A 23,327-nucleotide genomic window follows, 5' to 3' on the forward strand; every position below is an offset into this window, starting at 1 on the left:
AATGCAGGTGCTTTGCTTTCCCAATTTTCTTTCTTCATTTTTACATCATTATCAAGTTTGATCTCAACAGAGTTAACAGCAGATGTGAACTGAACAGCAATTTCCTCTGCCTGGCTTGAGAAATCTGAAAGAAACCTCCTCCAGGAACATCCAGTCCTTCCACAGGTTCCCAGCACTGGCACTCAAAACCTTTCAACACTTCTGCAAACCTCAAGCTAACTTGATTTCCTAATGCAGAAGCACACTTGCATCGCCTGGCAGGAAAGCAAGAGAGCTTGACATCTAATGCACATGCAGTAGCATGTGTTAAGGCCATTCTCCATTCCCAATCAGCAAACGATGCAGCTTTATTACAGCACTGGCCAGATGTCTTCATGTCTGTGCTCCAAATCGTGCACTCTGGAGACCTCCCATGCAGTCCACAGTGGTATCTGCTCTGTCTAACCACTGCTGGGGGATGAGGGCTGCCTGCTTAAACCACTGGTCCATGGACCCATATAGCAGCACCAGCCATAGAGAGGTTCCAAGTTCCCCTTGCACTAGATATCTAAAATTTTACATGAACCTCGTGTTTTCTGTGGGATTTTTTCCACCACTCATGCTATACAGTTGGGTAGGCGCTGGGAAGGTACACTGCAGTACAGCCATGGCAGGCACAGCCACACTTCTTCACCTTGAAAAACAAGTAGTTCTTAACTGACCCAGTACATGAAAAATATGGTTTCTGTGGGTAAAAATCCGAGAGGAATGGTTGATGAACAACAGATGAGGGAAATCAAGTACACCAGCAAGCAGGATCCATTCAGACCCACAATCACTGAGGGAGGGGGAGAAAGTCTCATTAAATCTCATCTAATTAGGCATTTAAATGAAAGCTAGTGGGCCTCTTGGGAGATGAAGTGATGGAAAGTATTTAGTCCAAATTATTTTCCATAGACTGAATTTACTGATAGCAGGAACAACTGCACAGTGCATCATCTTCTCTGGGTGTCTTTGAGGAAAGAACCAACGAGTCAACATTAGTTTGGGCACAGAAATGTATTGGAGAGGCCAGCACAGAAGTTGACTTTACCCTCAGTGAAACATCTGTTTGAGTTCTCTGAAGAAATAAAGAACTGCAGGGTTGAGCTGGAGGTGGTTTCTAACACGATGCCACAAAACGTTTGTGTACGTGACGTAAAACAAAGACATTGCATGGGGAATCTGAAAAAACTTCCTAAGTGCTCAAATCACTTTGTGAGCTGCTTTTTTTTTTTTAAACCAAAAAGTAGATTGAGGAAAAAACAATATAAATTCATTTGTCAGGGGAAGGTAAGAAAGACACAAACCTGATCTTAAAAACCAAGAGCACACTGCCCCTAATTAAGAGTAATCAAGCATGTGTTGTGGTAGCAATTCCATAAATCCACAGAAATAATATCCTGCGTTCAGAATTGTAAACATTTCCCATAATTGCAGGGTCCTGTGGGATGCAGGAAGGATGCAAAGACGATTTCAAAGCAACAGAACAATCAAGTGAATAATCTACATAATCTTCATTGCATTCACATGGAGAATTTCTAATTGGACGGGGCTGCTTTTTATTTAACTGAGTGAATTGTTCAGAGACAATAGCCAGTCAAAAGAACAACTTAAGAGATTCTTAAAACTTCCAAGGTACAGAAGTACTATGACCAGATGGAAAGGATAAAGATGTCCCCAGATTAGTGCAAGAAACAGATGCACCCTCTTGGACAAGAGTCACCTTGTTACATTTAAAATAAAATAGCATGACATTTTTGGGATTGCCTGAAGGAAATCAAGTTCTCTTTCCAAAAAAATACAGGTACCTTTTTGCTTAGATATGAAAAAAGCCCTTTGAGTTACTTCATGCTTTGTTTAATTTGAAACTACAAAGCCCAATGATATGATATAACCTTTCCACAGCTGAACAGTACAAGGTTAATTCAGTTTCCTTAGAAGAGTGGAAGCTGTATTAGCATAGCACATAGAAGAAAGGTGAAGCTGTTTTTAATGAATATAAATCAAAAGCTAACAATTTGTACAAAAGAGATAAAGGAAGTAAATGGACATCAAAGCAGTATCTACAGTCAGCAGAGGTAATAATGATGTTTTAAATACATAAGGGGCTTTAAATGTATTAGAAGCAAAAGAAATCCAAACAATACCAGCAATATAGCTTTGAAAGAACACGATGGAGTTGTCAAATGGAACTTCACTGAATCTATAAATGAAAATACTAAATAGGTGTGGAGAGAGCCTCTGTGCCTGGCACCTCCAAAATGCTGTTTGCAGCTCTGGGTCCACAAATCAAGATGAGTTTGAACTGGAGGGAGTGTCAGAAGACCCGTAATAAAAATAACAGGACTGGATGGCGTGTTTCAAGGCAAACTGCATCAACAGCTGAAATCCAAAGATTAAGAAGTGATGGAAATCGAGAAAAGTCAGTCTAGTTTTGAGTTTAACTATATCTATACATATTCAAGCTGGGTGCCAAAGGCTAAGTAACTTCCAGAACTTGCTGCATGCTGAAGCCAGTCAAATTCAGACAGGAAATTCCCATTCCCCATCATTAGTGATTTCCAGTCTGGAAGGAAATGGTTTTCTCAAAAGGAGGCTTTCACACAGTGGTTCCCCCTCCCAGATCAGGCCGTAGTCTGTCCTTGACTCACATCTCCCTGTGCTGAAACTGCTACAGAGCTGATATGCTTTTGCTGCCCTTGTACCACTATCTCCCGAGCAGCTGGGAGCTGCAGCATGCCACTGGTCAGGGACAACAGCCCTTGCCCAGCCTAACCTGAGTATCCCAACTAAAATGGCTCCACACCAGTGCAGATCAGGTATTTTGACCTCAGCAAGCACTATCTTATGCTTTTTGCCCACCATTCATATGTAATGCTGTGCAACCCCTGCCACGTTGTTTCTGCGTGTGCTTTTAGCATCTTGTACATAATAAAAACCTGGTAAGTGAAGTGATGAAGACATGTGCATATATTTTACATGAGGTTTTCCAAAGAGATAGTTTAAATGTGCATGCATTTTAATGTTGCAGACTATTTCCACGTCAAAATATAGCAACTTAAACTGTCAGTATTTTCACAGTGAGGTCCAGGAGATCTGAAAGCTCAGTGATCTGTGAGATCATGGCATTTGTACTCTCTGTGCTCTATCCTTGGCATGAGGAAGCACTCTGCTCCCCCCATTAGCCCCCAGCTTCCTTTAGTACCTCTCAATGGGTGATCTCAAATGCTCTAACTAATATCAATTAATTAGGCTTCAGATTGCCCCTAAGAGAGACAGATGTGATCACCCCCTCTGTCACTACACCCAAGGTTAAACGGAGTCAGGAAGAAGTTAAGAGACTCTCAGGGTTCGCAGTCCAGCTTGATGTGGAACAGGGCTGGAAGGTCCTGACTCCATTCATTCAACTGCAAAACGATTGAGGCCTCAGCACGTGGCAGGATGGAGCCCTCAGCATGCAAAGCACAGAGCAAGCAATGACTTACCGATTCCCCATCTCTGCTTGAAATCATCACTGCTTAAATAACAGGGGTAGATACTGCCCTCCGTTATTGGTTTCTAAATGACTGCAATTCTAAGCCAGTGAAAGCAGTACATTGCACAGCTATCAAAGCAAACCCGGGAGCTCATAGACCACACAGTAAAGCAAAGCCTGTTTCCACTTCAACAGTTCCGAGTGATTAACTAGAATTAAAACAAGAATATTACTTGGTCCATCAAGGAAAGACAGGCAACGGACAGTAATTGCACAGATAAGAGCTGAAAATGGGTATACTGCTTAAACCAACACAATTCGTGCAGCTACGGAAGTTATTGAATCCACAGGCAGATTTGAGAAAGGCATTTGGAGACGTTACTGAAAGGTTAATTTGCTTTTGTTCTACCAGTAGAGAATTGGAGGGCCTTTTAATTGAATATCTGGAACCAAAGCTCATTTTATGACATGACCTGACACATAGCATAATCATATTTCCAAGACACGAGACATTAGTAATTGAAAGGAGGGGGATTTGTCCTTTGATTTGAAAAAGGTCATGAGGTTTTCAGTTAAGAATCAGGTCAACCATGGCTTGCCTTGCTACTCTAACAACAACAGGCAATCTGCTCCCAATTTCACAGCCTGCTGGTGAGTTTTGTTGAGGATTTTTTTTTCAAGCTATCTGAACTATTTATTTGTTAGCAGTTTGGGGGTATACAGAAGAGACAGGGGATACAAACCCCAAATCTTTGGAAAGCACGGTCTCAGACACGAACAACTACAATAGCAGCAAGTAAATCATCAGAACAGGCCAAATCCCAACAGTGAGGAGAGGAGAAAGACTTGGAAAAGCTTTAACCACTACAGAAGGCAATTACAATTAACACAACAGCACTTGGAAACAAGTGATGCTTTAAGATGGAAAGCTGTACAGTGGCAGAAAGGGCTAAAGAGCAACAGTTACATCCAGAGAAAAACTTAAGTGTCAATTCCAGTAGACTTGGATTTTTCAGATGAACAATGGCACTGGCCTGTGTGGCACAAATGCAGCTGGTGACTAAGTCCACATCAGCCCTGGTTAACTGCAAACATGGTTAGAGAGCAAATGAAATATTTTTGCCATCTAACATGCCAATAGTTGCAACTGCTCACCAGCAGATAAACTGCTCGGAGTTATCAGTGGTCTAAGCACTGGGGGAGGCACCGCTGGGTGACACCTATGCCGAGTGAGGCTCAAAAGCAGCCCCCTGTTATAATGTTGCATCACCAGAAAAAGCATCTGTCTTATTGGAAATGGGTCTGCTGACAGTGCATAAGGGTGGGTGGCATACTTGTCCTTAATGTCTCCTCACGTACCCCACATAGACTTTATGGGACCTTGCACTGACACAGCTGTGTGCCTGTGAGGAGAACTTCACAGGGCAAGAGCTTGCACTTCCCTCCTCTTCCCCTTCTCATGAGCCTCAACTGTTTATATAGAGGTAATATTCTTCACATCAATTCCAGCAGCTGTAACGAATCAGGCTATTGACAGATGTAAGGCATAAATGCTGTTTTACAAAACAAGAGGGGCTGGGTCGCCCTGACAAATTGGAGTTTAATGTCACTGCTCCACAACAGCCACTGTCACAGCTCCACGCAGCTCTGTGAAGTGCCTCAGCTTCTGAGTTGAGAGCAGTTAAAACTGTTCTCTCGGTGCTAATTAATACTCTACACAAACACTGAGGCTGGGAGCAGTTCTGCCAGTCTGTTTGCAGAGACCACTCTATAAATTCACCCTTTATCAAAGCCAGCCCATTAACGGGCTCCACGGTATCAGCAGTATTTAACACCGACAGGAACGCACCTTGCTCACAAGAGCCTGAACCAAGAGCACCACTAATGCAGGAGAGAAAACAGTCAGCAGCAGAGCTAACATATCAAAATTCTGCAGTGCCAGCCCACGCAGGATTTAAAGCCTCATTATCAGGGGGTCCAGACCTTGCTTCTGCATCAGTCAACAACCAGAAAATCCTTCCTGCGAGGGCTTTTGCCTTGAAATGGATTCTTTCTGTTCAGCATGTTTTTAATATTTTTTTGATAGCTTAAGCTTCATTTACAAACATGCACATTTTTGTTCAGGCTCTTTGATACAGCCTCCTAATGGAAACTTAACAAGATGTGCTTGCAAGCAACAGGAAAACCTCTTGGTGGGAGCCCATCCAAGGCCATCGCGGGATGCTGAATTCATCTGTGCTGCTGCTTCATCCTGTGCATCTGGATCCATTAACTCAACTCCTGGTTGACAGCAAACTAAACATGAGCCAGCAATGTGCCCTCGTGGCCAAGAAGGCCAATGGCATCCTGGGATGCATCAAGAAGAGTGTGGCCAGCAGGTTGAGGAAGGTTCTTCTCCCTCTCTGCCCTGGTGAGGCCTCATCTTGAGTCCTGTGTCCAATTCTGGGCTCCTCAGCTCGAGAGGGACAGGGAACTGCTGGAGAGAGCCCAGCACAGGGCCACCAAGACGACCAGGGGACTGGAGCATCTTCCTTATGAGGAAAGGCTGTGGGAACTGGGGCTGTTTAGTCTGGAGAAGAGGAGACTGAGGGGCGGAATCTCATTAATATTTATAAGTATATAGATGGTTGGTGTCAGGAGGCTGGGGCATCACTTTTTTCTGTTGTATCTAGTAACAAGACAAGGGGTAATGAGATGAAGCTGGAACACAAAAAGTTCCATTTAAACATAAGAAATGACTATTTTACTGTTCAGGTGAGGGAGCCCAGGGAGGGTGTGGAGTCTCTTTCCTTCGGGGTCAAGACCTGCCTGGACACGTTCCTTTGTGACCTGGCCTAGTTGGACCTGCTTCTGTAGGGGAGTCAGTCTAGATGATCTCTAAAGGTCACTTCCAACACTAACATTCCATGATTATGCTCCTGTAGCCCTCTGTGAATCCTTCATTCAGAACGATGCCACCCAGGTCCGCTCAGCACTGAGACACAGATCTCAGGCCCAGCAGCCACTAGTTGAATCCTCAGAGTCAGTAAAAATTGCTGTGTTCCCTTCTAGCAGCCCACCTTAGCCTGAACCCAGCACCATTTCACCAAACCTTCCTGTGCAAAGGCTGAGGTAACTGTGCAACCAACTTTGTCCCAGTCTACTTCAAAAAACATGAGGGATGAAAAGGAAACGTTACTGCTTGCTCAAGAACAGCTTTTTGATGACAGCTGGGGTCCCACAAGCAAGCTAGCAGGGCTTGGAGAAAGCACTGGCCCTCCTGGCTGTCAGTAGGAACAGTCAAAACATTGTCTGCACCCACTACTCTGCACACAGTGAAACCCACTCTGGCAAGGACTCTCAGCTGACTGCTTTTTTTTTCCCCCCCGCTGTATATTCCTCAATACATAACTGGGACAGAGAAAATGGGCAGTTTTTTTCTTGTGGAAAGACAGAGAAGCAGCATAGAGGACACAGAATGATTAGTATTTTGCACAAAGCCTCCAGGTAAAATTGATGCAGGTTTGCTTTAGCTCTCAGCATTTTATGCAACTGAAAAAAATGTGATCACTATCAGATTTCTTACTGCTGAAGAAATCCCTATCTGATTTCTTTCTTTCCTCTTACTGGTGGCCAGGAGGTGACCCATCAGAGAGTGATGACTCCAAGATTCCTGCTTGACTTGAAAGCCAAAAACCTCTGTTTTACATCAGAACAATATCGAAGTAACATCTCCAACTAACAGCTTAGAACACCACACAGCCTTTTAATGGCTCAAACAGCATTCCAAAGTCTTCTGTGATTTTAACAGGCACAAAACAGATTAAGCACCCTCAAGTCCTGAAAGAAAAACCCTACCAAAAATTATAAGTGGAGAGCCAAGGAGGCTGATGTCTGTTAATTGCACATCCTCTTGTCACAGCACAGCCACTTACTCAATACAAAAATACCTCATTAAAATCATCCTCAGTACCATTTATTTCTGGGTGTTCTTTGGGTAACCCCTGTGGGTCAGGCTTCAACAGAAAATAACCTTTTCCAGCTGACAGAAATAATTTCCAGCGAAGTGAAAGTTTCACTGATGAACAGAGACCCGGAAATCAGCTCCCTGCAAAGTATTTATTAAAAATACCTATTCTGTGAACCCTGTTGAGTCCCACAAATTGAGGCCATTTGGCAAGTTAATAACACTGGCAACTGCCACCCTCACCAAGCTTTAAAAGGGAGCATTTTCCTTCTATTATTTCTCATTGCTGCTGAAGGTCTTCATTTTTTATGAATGTTGATTATGTTGTGTTTTTACAAAAGCAGGAACTGAATCAATTTGCTCAGCACTGAGCCTTTCTACTAAAAGGGACTGATCAAAAAAAATGCGACATTCCCTCCCCAACCCCAACTTTGGACCTGTTAATGACTGATCTATTATCTATAATTCCGGTTTCTGACACAGTTGATCCATTTGTGGTCTCTTTGAAAGCAGTAATCCTGACCAAAAAAGGAGGATACCAATGTGTTTTCATGTGTTGGTCTCTCACTCTTATGAGCCACAAGTGGACAGCTTCTGTTTCTGGGCAGGAATTAGTGAGGGGTGTTATTAAGCCTTTCCTATTCTGAGAAAATCAGAACTTGATGGAAGAGTAAAAAAAAACAAAACTCAAAACAAAAACCATTCTCCATCTCAGACTCCAGTGTTTCAATTCCTAGAAACACAGCACTGCTGTGGCTGGAAGGTGCTTCTGGCCATCCCCTAGTTCAACTTGCCTGCTCAAAACAGCACTGTGTCCAGTTGGGTTTTGAATACCTCCAAGATGGAGACTCTACACCCTCTCTGGTCAACCTATTCCCAGTGTTCAACCACCCCTACAATAAAAAAACACCCACTTCCTCTTATATTTAAGCTAAATTTCCTGCATTTCAATCTGTGACCATTGTTCTGTCCCTAGGCACCCCAGAGAAGAGTCTGGTTCTGTCTTCTTTACCTCATTCACCAGGTACTTATGCATACTGTTAAGATCCTCCTGAGTCTCCTCTTCTCCAGGCTGAACAGTTCCACGTCTCTCAGTCTTTTTTTCATATGTCATATGCCCTTAATCACCATCATGGCCCTTCACTGGACTCACTCCAGTCAGTGTTCTTTCTGTACTGGTGAGCCCAGAACTAGGCACAGCAATCCAATTGTGTCTCACCAGTGCTGAGTAGAGAGGAAGGATCAGCTCCCTTGGCTGCTGGTGATGCTAATGCAATTGAGGATGCTCATCTGTGGAGTCTATGTCTCCAGCTCTCAATTGTTTTACAAGAGCAGAAAAGACCTAGCATAAGTTTGAGGGAGCATCATCCAAGAATAGCTAAAACTTGACAGTCTTATCACCAACTTATGACACTAAAAAGGCACATTAAATCCCAAGGATGAGCAAGGCAGAAGAGCAAACCGTGTAAGTTTTAGTTAGAGAATATGATGGTTATTAGTTTGGTATGGGCCTTTGCATTGGCTTGACAAAAAATTCCATCTAGGACTCCAAGGGCCTCTCCAGACAGAAGTTTGGGTTAAAAACACACTACACTCCTACAGAACTATCTGCATTTCCCTATTTCATTGAAAAATGCTCGCCTAGATTCAGTAACTTTTTTTCCTCCTTAATTCAGTTTGAGCAATGCAGCAAAAACATCTCCAACTAAGAAGACATGTTATTTACTGGAACTTCGTTGCTCTCTGTGATTCTGACAACTAATCACAACCAACTGCTTCTATTTTGCAGTTTTCAGTTGGTATAGTAGGAGGAGGTTAAAATTTAATGCATTGGCAAAGTCAAATCTCAATTATCTGGGATAACAGAGTGGAGAGAGTACATAAAAGTAAAAATGTAGATAAAACACATTAAGATAAGCCACATGAACAGAAGGTGAAGACATAAGAGAAAGAAGAAAGAACAGTCAGTGTATTGATCCCAGGAGAGGCACTGATGCAAACTGGTCAGTCCAGGACACTGGGCATTCAACTCTGCGGTCTTGAAACACGTTCTGGATGTATATCACAGATATGCAGCTACTGTACTCCTGGCTATAGCTGGTTAAGCACTTCAGTCTAACTGGGCTAGGCTGGATCTGTTCCTCTCTATCAGCTCAATTCCTAATTTGGTCCACAGTCTCCCAAGTCCTGATCATCCACACACCAGGCTGTGTACACCAAACCGTACTCTGACTATTGTCTCATCTCCACATTTCTGGATGAAGCCAAGCAGGTACAAAAGGAAACCTGGAGTAAGATCACAGAATCATTACTGTTGGAAAAGACCTTTAAGATCATCAAGTTCAACCAGCCACATGACACTGCCAAGCCCATCACTAAACTAAACTAAACCAAACCATAACCCTCAGCACCTCATCTATGCGTCTTTTCAATATCTCTAGGGATGGTGATTCCACCACCTCCCTGGGCAGCCTGTTCCAAGCCTTAACAACCCTCTCAGTAAAAAAGTTCTTCCTCATCTCCAATCTAAGCCTCCCCTGGTGCAACTTGAGCTTATTTTTTCTCTTGTCCTATCATTCACTACTGGGACCCCCACCTTGCTACAACGTCCTTTCAGGTACTTGCAGAGTGATCATGTCACCCTTCAGCCTCCTCTAGGCTAAACATGCCCAGCTGCCTCAGCTGCTCCTCATAAGACTGTTCCCTAGACTCTTCACCAGCTTGTTGCCCACCTCTGGACACATTCCAGAACCTCAATGTCCTTCTTGGAGTGAGGGGCCCAGAACTGAACACAGTACTCAAGGTGCAGCCTCATCAGCACTGAGTACAGGGGACAATCACTGCCCTGGCCCTGCTGGTCACACTATTTCTGATACAAGTCAGGATGCCATTGGCCTTCTTGGCTACCTGGTATAGCTCTTGGTACCCCGTACTCCAAGGACTGGAGAACACAGACATAGATCCCATAAACTCTCCCAAAATTACTTTCCAACGCTGGTGTAATAAGCCTATTGCTTTCAAATGCTCCTCCAACCCCTCATGTCAGTCTCCAGGACACAACACACACCTGTGGCATCACGCTGTGCTTCAGCAGGCTCTAACATTGTCCGCCATTGTATTTTATTTGGCCTCAGGAGTGGGATAACAACTACATCTTATGACACAAGAATCCCAGAAGAGATCCAGAGGAGAGATGGGCCAAGTGCTGTGCAGCACAGACACCAGCAGCAAGCTCCAAGTACTTGTCTTGAGAAGCTCCAACAACTGCCAGCTTGTGCTATGAGTCAGTGTGTTGTGGTGCCCACCGAGAGTACAGACCTACCCAACAGCCACTCAGCTGAAGATCAGGCCCAGGACAGTTATTGGCAATAGTAGCATTAGCTTTTCTGCAGCTGACACTTGAGCTCTGTGTCGCAACTGGGGACCTACTGCTGCCTCCTACCCCAAAACAGTCGCAACAGGGGACAGAGATGCCACGGGGGAGGAATGGCAACGTGAAGTCAGGAATGTCACTCTCTGTGGGTATAAAGTCCACAGGAGATGATTTTTTTTCCTCGGTAATTTCAAGAGTTTTGATTTTGATTCTCAGTCCTTAAAATATTCCACAGGCACCAGGAATAACCTTTACTCTTCACCTACGTTCAGGGTGATGGAGTACTAAGTTCCCCATCTTTTCCACACAGATGTAGCAGTCTCCTCTTCTGGAGCTAAATCCCTGTGAAGCACTGCTCAGTATCGTTAAAGCACCGCTCAGCTCAGTCCAGAGTTATTGGTGTAGCAGTAGATTAATAGTTCTGTTAAACATATTAAGTAATTTGGGCTGGGAGCAGCCACAGAAAAAGCAGATCTCGTTTTAATTTGCGTGTAAGATCTATATCTGTGGCCTTTGCCTAAAGGCTTGTCGCTCTAGCTGAAAGCTTTACAGAGGTCAAAATAATCAACTTTCTGCTTTAAATCCTAATGACAGATGAGAGATATGTTTCTTAGCATAAATATTTATATATAAACATACTTTATGTATGCATGTATACACACACCCCCAATCTTAAAATATCTCAGCATATGTGTAAGTGTAACGAATACTGTCATAGAGTCACAAGTGAATGGAGTAAAATACTGTGAGTCTGCACTGACCTAAGATGTGGATCCGAATAGAAAAAGAAAATTATTGGAGATAATGGGGCCTGGCAATTTTAACAGTGTTCCTTCTGCACTAAAATAAGCAAGTTAAGACTAATTGGCAATGTAAGCTCCAAGAGATCTCAAGACTGAGAGAATGGTAAACAAAAGCTAATCTATCAAATTTAGCAGGAGGCACATTATCGCTGCAGAAAAGCTGAAAAATAGAATGATTTGTACTGTTCCATTGCACTAATGATTATTTCACAGAAACCAGAGATTTAAAATATTCATCTGCTACTTTCCCCTGCATCCAACAAAGGTCAGGCTTGTCGGGCTCCCTTGGTGCACCCACTTTCTGCTTTGCACACAGACACCTCTAGATTTAGAGAGGACAAATCTGACAAGTCAGATACCGTGCATGACCCACATCCTGACAACATAACAGCAATGCTGACTGTCTCGAGAGTCGCAGGAAGGCCAGAAGTGGGTCCAGTTAGCACCTCTCAGATGGTCTCAGGCAGCACTGTATTAAAAACAGTGCAAGAAGAACATGTCTGAATGGCACCCTAAAAGGACCCAACAGCCTCACATCATGCAAGCCGTGCTTTTACAGCCCATCTGTACAGATAGGGCCAGGCTGAGCTTTATTCACCTCTTCTGGTGTAAGAGTAGAAGTCAACCTGCAAACAACTATCGTAATTGGCCCATCAGGCAAGATGCTTCATGCTTTCAACCTTGAGAGCCACATACTCGTTGCACAGAGCGTCTTTGCTTTAAACATGGACTTTAAAAAATAGACCAAGAATTTAAATGCCTTTAAAAATGCAGGTAAAAACCAGAAGGGAAATAAATCTCTCTTCCACAGAGAGTCACTCACTAGGTTAAAACGAACTCGAGAGACAGAAAACTCCTAAATCTTACCATTTTGTGTGTGATCATTTCATTTGAAAGTCACAGCCTGTTCTTAACCAGTTGAGGTCTATGAATCAGAAATTCCTGGCACATGGGTAATTTTTAGTCAATAGGTAGTGGGAACTGGAGTAGAGAAGGGATTAAGTCCCCTTCCCTTTTCTTTTACAATCTTCCAGAAATCTCTCTTCTGAATTGCATCCCTCCCTTCTCCCACATCCAGCAGAGCTTCCTGGGAGCCCAAAAGCATTCATGTTTAATTCTCTAACAGAAAAGCAAAATAAGGGGCTGCCTGATTAAACATTAAGGGCCTGAGCTTTTTTTCTCCCTTTCTGGAAACTACCTCCAGTCTAATGGGAACAAGCTAGTAACTGCTTATCTGAAGGTTATCCATGAATTGCAGGGCTGGCCGCCTGACAAAAAAGAATTTTTCTTGCATCTGAGGGGGCTGAGTCGTGGTGCTATAAAAGCAAGTTAATACTACCTAATATTAAGATGGGATTATCTTCTCCCTTTGACAAACTCCTCAAAAGTTAAGAACCTGTACCAAGCCTGCCTGACTCTGGAACAACACAGGAAAACAGAAAAGGTCCCTCCCATTCACATACTTTATAAGTGCCTGATTCAAAACTTGTCTAGACTAAATATTCTCTAAGCTTCAAAAAGAAATCATGCATTTGATGCAAGCAAAACAATCTGGGAGGAGGAAGATATGCCCATATTCCCAGTGGAGATCTAAATGTAACTTTATTACAGACAAAATTTATTCCATCAAAATTTGTTCTCAGCCTCTCGGGACGGATTCCTCCTACACCACTCTATCGATTTCACTACTCAAGTGCTGCACTAATGAGTCAGGCTCTCCATGTCCATTGTGCTACTATAAAGGATCACATTTTGTTATATGGGCCATAAAATGCAGCAGAGGAAAATAAACCTGTTTTGGTTTTGTACCTCTGCCCACTCTGGTGTCTGCATTAACACAATAACTCTTTAAATAAACACAGTGTACTGTCTTGTTTACATTTATAAAGATACAAACGACGTGCCAGTGATGGTCCCATGCAGGTACATTCAACATCAGCTCTTTACCATTAAAAGTCTGGGGACAGTGAAGAAATGTATTCAGGATTTAATAAACTGTAAGATTTATAAATGTCACCCTCACAGAGAGGTATTTACTCACATGGTGCATAGAACATGACAAGAGAGTGCTTCTTCTTCTTCAAGGACTCCCTGAAGTCTTCTCCAACAAGGTGGATAACGCTAGTTTGCTTTTCTTCCCACGCAGGCTCAGGTGGAGGTGGTGCTTCAGGACTAGAAAAGAAAGGAAATAAGATTGGTTTGTTTCTGGAAGTAGGCAAAGGGGCATCACATCCTGATCGTAACTACCATGAGCGAACCGAGTCAAACAATCCTTCACGGTGTCTGTGCAGTAAAGGAATGGACTCGATATTTCCAGTACCAGATAACAACAGAAAAGATACAAGTTAATTTCTGTAACTCAGTTAAAACATAAATTAAGTGATTGGACTCAGACATACGAGTAGGAATGTAGGATAAAGATTTCATACACTGCAGTCGACATCTGGGGGGAAAGAACATTGCTCTTGTATCGCTGTGTCATCCATAGGCATGAACTGAGAAGAACAGCAAGCAGGTGGAATCAAAAGGCAACCAATATAGAACATCATCTTCCATTCAAACATCCTTTTTGTACTCTTTATCACCATCGTGCAAACTTATCTAAAGAATTTCATGACCTTCTCTTGAATTCAGATATTAAAGCCAGGATGCAATAATCAGCATTGTTCCACTTGGAAGACTAGGGGTGACTGCACTGGAATATTTTACCTTGATAAAGAGAATGTCAGGTTTCAATTATGACTGCACATACTGACTAGATCAGAGCAATCCTGCACATCTAGAGCACCTCTAACAAAACTTCTGCTATTCACCAGCTCACAGACTTCTCTCAGACTCATTAAATTCATTCCTGCTGTATCTTAAATAGTGATTACTTATATAAAATCATCAGAATGGTGCCACAGTATAAAGACCTTCATATGTCGCCTTGGTAATAAATTAGCTTTTCAGACTTTCCTGTCGCTTTGAATGACACCATTTAAAGTTGCACCAAGTACATAAAAACCAAGTGGAGAAAAACTGAAATTTTCAAGTCCTACTCAAGGTCACTCAGTGGACATCCATCACATTTCCACTGATACTGATTTGTCAGTTGTTAGCAAAAGAATTAGGGCAGCTGGTCTGAATTTTCACACAAATACAGTTGGTGTGAGCTACCTCTGATTAGAGTTACACAGTCAGAGGTGTGACTTCATCTTGCACAAATCTTCCCATTCTGACCCGAAATAAGCTACCCAGGTAGTGGCAAAAAACTAGTGTGGCAGCACAGACTACAGTCACCACAGAAGCACCAGAGTTGAAACCCATACAGCTGTGACTAGGCTGCTCACTGGGATAGGTGCGTATCAAAGTACAATCTCTACTTTGTCTGCAGCCTGCACCCCACATGCATCCCTATTTCCACTAACTTCAGTGGTGTCAATTTTATCCCTGGTCAGCAAAGGAGGATCTTACTCTGTTGCATCTCTAGCTAGGAGAACACCCAGCAGTGAACAGCAGGAGACAAGCTGTCTGGGTTTCCCCTATGTTGCTGACTACCTGAGGCTGCAGACAAAAGCCTCCAAGAGACACAGCAGGATCTGGAAGGGATTAACAGCCCTTCCTCTCTGCTTATTCACCTGTCAATATGTACATGCAGCATCAAACTGACTGCTTAACTCAATATAAACTACATAGCACTCACAAAACTCCCACAAACTGGTGAAATTAGGACAGTGACTTAACACCCAGTATTGACAGAGCAGCCTGGAGCCTAAGTATGCACAGAGTCCAAGGGAGCACTGTGTCTCAACATAGAATACAGATACAACATTCCAGCATGCTACAAAGGTGCTGCCAGACCATATCTATTACCAGCTTGAAGCTTTAAGAGATATTATTTAAAAAAAAAAGAATAAAATCCCCAAATCCAAACCCCTCACATCCCGCCACCCCCACCAAATAAGAAGGGAAAAGTTAAGATCATATTCCTCACACCAACTGCATTTAATGGTTAAATGATTTAAAAGCTTCACAAAACACCGGCAGTTTTTTCCCACTGAATAATGCAGAAAATGCATTAGGCTTACAGTACCTAAAAGAAACACAGATTTTGTTCTGGAATACTAAGAGAGAATTCTCCCAGCAATGTAGTCCTTTGAAATGAAATTATTTTCACCATACATCAAACTTAATCCCACATATTTTAGCACACCACCCAAGAAAAGTCGATTAGTGCAGGCAAAGGTGCTGTTTTTGCTGGTCTCGATGGTTTTCCTGCAGCCTCATGTAGCTGGTATTCTAGGCACTGGCTCTGAAATGCTGGAAAAAGAAAAGCACAACTGCAGAAATTCAGTTATTAACAGTGAAATCTGCTGCTTAACATAAAGAAGGAACAACACACATTCTGTTTATTTTTCAGAGCCATTGCTATTCCTTCTCCGGTGAGAGGCTTAGGGTATTATTTGGGAAATATTTATTCTGGGAAAGAAACACTGAGGCAAATATGAAAAACCCCGAAGCAAATAAAGGATTTGGTGTACAACAGACCATAATTAACATACATGTTTGTATGGTTTTGAGGACTAGAATTCAGTTTGTTTTGTTAGCAAGGGATTTAGGCAGTCAATGAAGTCAGGTTTAAGATTTACCTCCTCACCACAGCGCTGTTCAGGAGCCAGTAATCAGGAACCTGAATACTCAGAACACTCAAAACTTACTTGAGCAGCCAGTCGATGATTTTCTTCTGTGTTCTGAGGTGTGGCAGAGTGTATTTCTCCTCTCCATCCTTAAAGTACTTTAAAGTAGGAAACCCTGAGATGTGGTATCTTTCTGCCAGTGCCTTATTGACGGTAGCATCGACTGCTGCAAGGACACCTGGACTCTAAAAGAAAAACCACTAACTGTAAATCTCAGCAACATACACACACCCCTTTAGCAGCAAACAGCAGACTTAGGGGCAATCACTCATTATTTAGGTGCCTTTACCTTCTCAGGTACCCGGCACAGACACATGGAAAGACACAAAGGACTGATGCAAAACCAGGAAAGCATATCTTATGGAGTAAAGGTAACCAGAATGTTGTTCCCTGTTCTTCTCTCATTTCTGGCAGGATTCTCTGTACAGAATTTGCTTATTCTAATGCTTAAGAGCTGTTCCCAGTAATGGCATTTCCTCTCACAAATCCCAGTTTCTCCCAGAAGAAACAAATGTTGTTAAAGGCAAGTTTACTTCAAAGCAAAATCATCTTTCCCCGACTTGTGGGCATCTTTACATGGACCACCTTTAGAGTCATGGGAGAACAGACATTTGTAGAGTGGAATTCATTTGATCTTTGTTTTTTTCATCTCCTCCTCCTTCTCCAACAACTACAAAGGGACTCTAAATGTCTCTACTGAAGATGCTTGAAGTATGGGGGAGACTAATCCTATTTCTCTTCTCGTAGGGAGTGCACAGCATGAGACTGAATCAATAACACTAATACTTGTATCACTGGATCTCTCTTCTGCAGCCATGCTGATGGAGCACTTACGATGAAGCTAATGGAGTGATGTAACCATAAAACCAGGGTATTTGAAAGCAGAATCAACCCCCTTTGTTTTTTTCCAAATCTAACCCACAAATAAAAGCTTGTGTTTCTTCACATTCAATGCCTTTAAAGTAAGGGGTAAAAAAAATAGCATTTTGGATTTGATCATGTTATGTATAAGGCCTACAGCAGAATATATAAACATTTTTCGATTTTGTTTTCGTTCAAGACAGAATGTTCTTTCTAAGACTTTGGCAGGGCTCATGCATTAGCGATGAGACTATACTTTGGAAGCACATTTTGAAGGGTCCTGTGGGAGGATGAGAACAGCTGAATTTGTTGTAGGGAGAAAAGTCACTTTTATTACTCCAGTTATTTATTACTGATTATTTGAAGGATATGATAGAGGAAATTAGCTTACATCATTGGCTACATGGAGAAACTCTGCAGCCTTCTCATACTCTGGCTTCATTTTCTTACAGTGCCCACACCCTGAAAAGAAAAATTAAAAAACCAATCCCATTAAGTTGTACATGCCATGGTTGTTCATTAATCCATCCAGCCGTTACCAAAATCCAAAGCCACGAGGTAGAGATTTACTAGAAGTTAACATGCATTACACTTCATTTGTTTGTAAAGGCTTAGAATGATTTAGGAACTTTTCCAGAGTGGCCACTATGGCTTAAACAAAGAATCTAACCTATGAAAAAATAATGATAATAATAAACCTCCTATATTTGCATTCATGGAGTCACAGAATGGCAGGGGTTGGAAGGGTTAGAGATCATCTAGTACAACCCCTCTGCCATTCACACCTCTTTTCTCCCAGAAAGTATTATAAATACAGTATTTGTCAAGCCACTCGTTTCTAGCTTGCTTTTCAGCAAGGCATAACCTCACAGATTTCAGTTTCCAGATCTTTTATCTGCTTTGAAAAGGAACGGAGGCTTTCAGTAACTTCCTGACTTGAAGCAGAGGCATATACTAGCACAGCTTAATTGAGCAAAGTAATTTGAATTAAACTGCACCAATAATAAGCCTCGCTTTACAGTGGTGCAGCATGTCCCTCTAGCAAGGATTTGCACTGATTTAATCACATCAGTGTAATTACACCACCACATATGTTCTTCAACATAAGCGAGGCCTGTAAAACCCAGATAATGGCGGTTTCTCGCTCGTGTGAAGTTCTCCAGCGATCTGCCATTACTCCACTGCTAAGTGCTGACATTACAGTAAAGTAAAATGAATGCATGAGCGAGAAAAGCAGATTTTAAATAAATTATCTGTGCGTGAATTCAACTGCTTTCAGCCTGTACAACTGCTCCCAGGCAAGCAGAACTTTCAGGGCCTGACCTGATGTCAAGTCAGGCTCCAGTGCCTGTGGTGTGACACAGGGCCCCTGGGATAGCCTCATCCTTATTCCCCACAGCCCCCGTCACGGTCCTGGGGGTCCAGCACAAAGGGATGGAGGGCTGAGACTGACCCCTGGGCAGGGTGGGGAGGCGTCAATGTAATAAGGAACACAGCACAACCACTCATCCACCCTGGTGCAGTGTCATCTCAGTGCAGTCCCTCCCACCATGTTTTCCTCGTTTACAGCAGCAGCCTGCTTTTCTTTCTTCAGCTATTATTGTTGGAAAGGGCATTTGAAAGCCCAAACTTTGCTGAGCTTTTGAAAATCATATAAAAAATGTGGTTAGAAATCTGTTTCAATGCAGCTTCTGCAGAAGTCATTTCTGAGGTGCATGGGTGTAAGAGGGCTGGAGATATTTTATGCCACTGTCTAAAACAAAACAAGGATTCTGAAGCTCAGTGCTGCTTTGATTCCCTCTAATGGGATGACTGCCAAAGCCATCAGGTGCAAACCTAAGCCTAAACTCGACCAGACAACCACATTTCACAGAGCACAAGTCAAAAAGTCTTTGCATCCAATAAGCTATAGGATATCCAGGGGTTGCTTCACCACAGCAAGCAGGGACTTCAGCAGAGCTCCAACCACCACGTTAGACCACAGAATGCTTTCAGAGCATGTTTATAGCACTGGGTAGATACATCTGAATAAAGTCTGCAAATCTCACCTGAGAACTATGACAAATACCCAAATGGTTGATGCCAGAGCAAACTCCAGTTCAAACACTAGACAAGGTCCAGGCTGATTTTGTCATCTGTGCAACAACTGCAGCATTAGAAAACCACATGTCCCTCTCTTGAGCAAAACCAATGCTTTTTTGTGGTAGGAGAGGCAAAATGAGGGGATCTCAGCAGGAGAAGGCAGGCTTGCTTTGCTCTTACAAAGCAGTGGGAGCATGTGCAACCAAGCTGGGAGTCTGATGTGACAGCTTCCAAGGTGAATTTGGGAAGAAGCTGGGAAAGGCTGAGGAGCAGTTACTGCTTTGGCATTGCTTGTCTTGCTTAAGGCACGAAAGAGGCTGGAAAAATGACTTATTTGCCACCCACAGAAAACTTGCAGGCATATGGCTTTATGGAAGTGGCTGACAGTTCCCTTTGACACCTGCCTGAGTTGATCTGTTTCTCCTTTTAGGAGCACGGAACTTCATTAATTTTGTGCTCTTCCTCAGTTCCAAACAAAGGGCATCAAGTCACAGCTCAGATACTTGGGAATCTCACTTAATAAGATAGCTCAAATTTCTACCAAAAATGCTCTTTCTTCATACTAGTAACTTCACCTTGGTGGGCTTTACACATCATGTCCTCCAGTCAGAGCAGGCTTCATACTGTGCTTTAGATACAGTCTCTACACAATCGTTAATATTAGATCCAATCAATCAAAAGCATCAAACAACACGAGTTTTTACAAACCTTTACAGAGAAAAAAAACCCAATCCAAACCAACCAAGCCAGGTATTCATTGCTCAGGAAATAAAAAACACTCCAAAGCCTCTGAAATTCAAGATATCCAGACTATGAAATGTCACTGTTCCAGGTTCTTTCATGAACAACACACAGATGTAGCCCTACTGACTGCCACACACCTAACTCACTCTTGCTTAAAATACGGGGAAAGCAGAATAAGGTCTTTAAAGCCACTTAAATGCAAACTGAAGTCCTCAAATCTTTATTATGCAATGCTTGTTCTACTCCTGACAGAGAAAAGCACGATATGTCAGCCTGAAAAAAAAGCCACCACATTAAACTGAATCTGAAAGAGGGATAACAAATCTCAAGAGCTTCTCCCACAATAAACAGTGCTTCTCTGGCCATCTTTATAAGAATTTTGCTATTGCATGCTACAGCCTGCTTCCATCTACCACTGCAGAAAATGGGAGATATGAATTAGAAGTCAGACCTACACACTGCAAATCAATTCACCTCTCCTATGATTATTTATCCTACCTTTCAATAATTCTGTGAGGATTGCCATTACATTCTCAAGGCCAATGAAAAAGTCATTTAAATGAATTCCAAGGTCACTGCTTCTCCTTTGATTGCTACATTAGGCTGTTCAGCAGCAGCTGTATCCCTCTGTGCTAAGTTCCTCTAGTTTTATATGTTTTCTGTTCATAAAATGAAAGGGAAAATAACAACAACCCTACAGACCCTAAGCCCAGATGCTCCAATGTGCTGCATAAGGTCTGCTGGGACAAGGGAAGCAAGCCCACAGGTTTGCAGTGACCACCTGTGATAGATGTCTCTTTGAAGATGCACTGTCGTGTCAAGTGTAAACTGACTTTAAGAGACTAAGCAAGCAAAGCAACACGCTCAATCCCAGGTGAGAAGAGAAAGGTCACAGTCAAGGCAAGAACGCCCTGCAGCCTACTCCAAAGACTGACATCCTCTAAGCCTCTCTGGGTCACAGCTGGTGGAAACACCCAAGGGACCTGTAGGGCTCTACACAAGAGGAATTCGACAGCCTCTGTCTTTTCTTGCAAAGGCAAGTAGCTCCCCTAGAAGCACAAGTCAGTTACTCTCCATCTGGCAGCAGAAACCAGCTGGGGTTTAGTGCCTGGTTCTAATGAACGGTTCTGGACAATTCCCTTGACCTCTGAGGACCTCATCTTGCTCAAAATGAGCCCCAGGTTGCGAGGGTCAAGGCTCGAATGGAAAAGAGCACATGAAATAAGTGCACAGGAGGGGTGTTACAAGACAGGAAAAAGAACTCAAGGCTTACAAAAGTCAGTGCTAGGACATCTGGTACAACAAAGGCCCTTGCTAACTGTTCTTAAAACAGATGTCTAAATGAGGCAAGGATCTTTTCCCAGTTTATTTATAACCAATCTTCTCCCATGCAGTGCATCAACACACAGACCAACAGCTCTTCATTCAGTGCAGTCACTGTCACATAGCTCAGCAATGCTGCATCCCCAGAACGAGGGCAATCAAAGGCGTCCAACATCACCCCAGTGGAGACAAGTCCATTCCCTCCAGCATCCCACCAAGGGCAGAGGACAACATTCACTCAGCACTTCCTGCTTCCCAGAGTGCAAAGGCCAAGTGTGGACAAAGCGATGCTAACATCCAAGAGTGAGCAGCACATGGAACAAAGGGAAAGTTAACTAAGCTATCAAGCAACCTTTCTTCCAAATAAATATCTTTATTTGTTTACAGTAATCTGTTTGGCAGGATGGTAAAGACTCACAATCCAGAGCACAGTCGCTCCAAACAGTTTCAGAAGTGAACTAATAGAAACATTTCTATTGTTAAAACCAAGTTTTGCCTGCAGAAGACAGGCAGAAACCCAGTCAAGCAGCTCTAGCATATGCTTAGTGCTGTCCCCAGAACATAAAGTTCTTGTTTCTTTCTATCATTCACTGTTTGTTTCTTAAAGGTTATTACAGCTATATAAATAAACACCATGCTTCTGGTCATGTCCTCTTATTTCAAGACAACACCGTCTGAGCATCTGTAGTGTATGTGAAAAGCAAGATATAAAAGCCAACATCCAGGGGGTTGTGGACAAGGAATTTCTGACATGAAGAACCCTAGAGATAAAATAAATTGCAAATAAAGATTTTAAAGAGTCACTACATTTCTGTCATCAACAGACTGCTTCAGTACTTTTGCTGCACGTCAGCTATTTATTTTATCATGCCAGCTCTGCATCCATCTATCAGCTTCATACCAAAAATACCTGCATCATCCTGATGAGAAAACAAACTGGAAGCACAAAGAACATTCTGCTTTCTGCACATGGGTCACTGGCAGCTCAGTTTACACTCACAGAGGATGTACAGACAACTACAAGAAAATAAACAAAAATCTCAAAACATTCAAATGTTCTCTATACATTTAACACCTGCGGATACACCTGTGGTTTCTCCATTCCTAATCCTAGAGGAGCAGGGAGCTCTCCACACAGCAGAATAGCCAGCCCTTATATGTGCCCTGTTATTACCTTTGAACATACGTCTGTGTATTAAAAAGCAAGAGTATGTACACAAGGACACACACAATCCTTGGAGCCAGGGCCAAAGATACACGCAAGTCTCAGCCCACTTATCACCAGTGCAAGAACACAAATGTATTCTCTTCTGTCACGGAAGTCTTCAACTTGCAAACATTTCTTATGCATCATGTAAAAGACTAGCTCTGAAGTTTGACATGAGGCAGCTTATAGTTCTTTCACGGGTGTAGGAGAGCATCTTCAACAGCTGCAGATTCCCTTGCATAATTTAGCTGTCTGCATTGCAGGCATCTGATAGGAAATCATCCACAAATTTGGCAGGGAGGGAGGATGACAGAGGCAGCAATCTCTCCCCATTATCACAGGCATGAATTCACAACTGTGTTGGTTGCCACGTTCACTTTACAGTTGTAATGGTCATAGCCACCAGCCCATGTACGGATCTCTGCTTCTGCCTCTTTTTGTTTTTACCCTTTTCCCTCTGGGTACTTACTCCCAAACTGTCCACCTCCTCCTCACCACCAGCACTGCCCACCCAGGTAAAATTCCAGATACTTATAGACAAAAAATAGTTCAAGGCCTGATGCTTTTGTATAAGATCAGGGGGAGCAGCTTTAACATCTTTAACATGATATAGAATTAAAATTTTCAACAGCTAGAAACGTGTGCACACATACACAAATTCAGACTCACCATCTCACTACTGTACTACTAAAGGTTGCTTTGATTTGACCAAATTGCTTAGAGATCAGTAACAAGCAGACAGCTTTATGGCTTTATAAAAGACAAAGCCTGTGAAAGGTCAGCCTAGAAAAGACTATGAAGAACTACAAATAT

At 42.7% G+C, this 23,327-nt stretch overlaps 1 protein-coding gene across 1 annotated transcript in view; it reads right to left on the bottom strand.

Moving 5' to 3' along the window:
- PDIA5 (protein disulfide isomerase family A member 5) overlaps positions 1–23,327 on the bottom strand; it is a 108,010-nt gene that overhangs the window by 19,157 nt on the left and 65,526 nt on the right. The window contains 3 exon segments of the mRNA XM_062005154.1: positions 13,660–13,790; positions 16,319–16,482; positions 17,550–17,620. Of these exon segments, the coding sequence (XP_061861138.1) occupies positions 13,660–13,790; positions 16,319–16,482; positions 17,550–17,620 (366 nt within the window).

This window comes from Colius striatus, chromosome 11 (genome assembly GCF_028858725.1).
Source record: "Colius striatus isolate bColStr4 chromosome 11, bColStr4.1.hap1, whole genome shotgun sequence".
Taxonomy (NCBI): domain Eukaryota; kingdom Metazoa; phylum Chordata; class Aves; order Coliiformes; family Coliidae; genus Colius; species Colius striatus.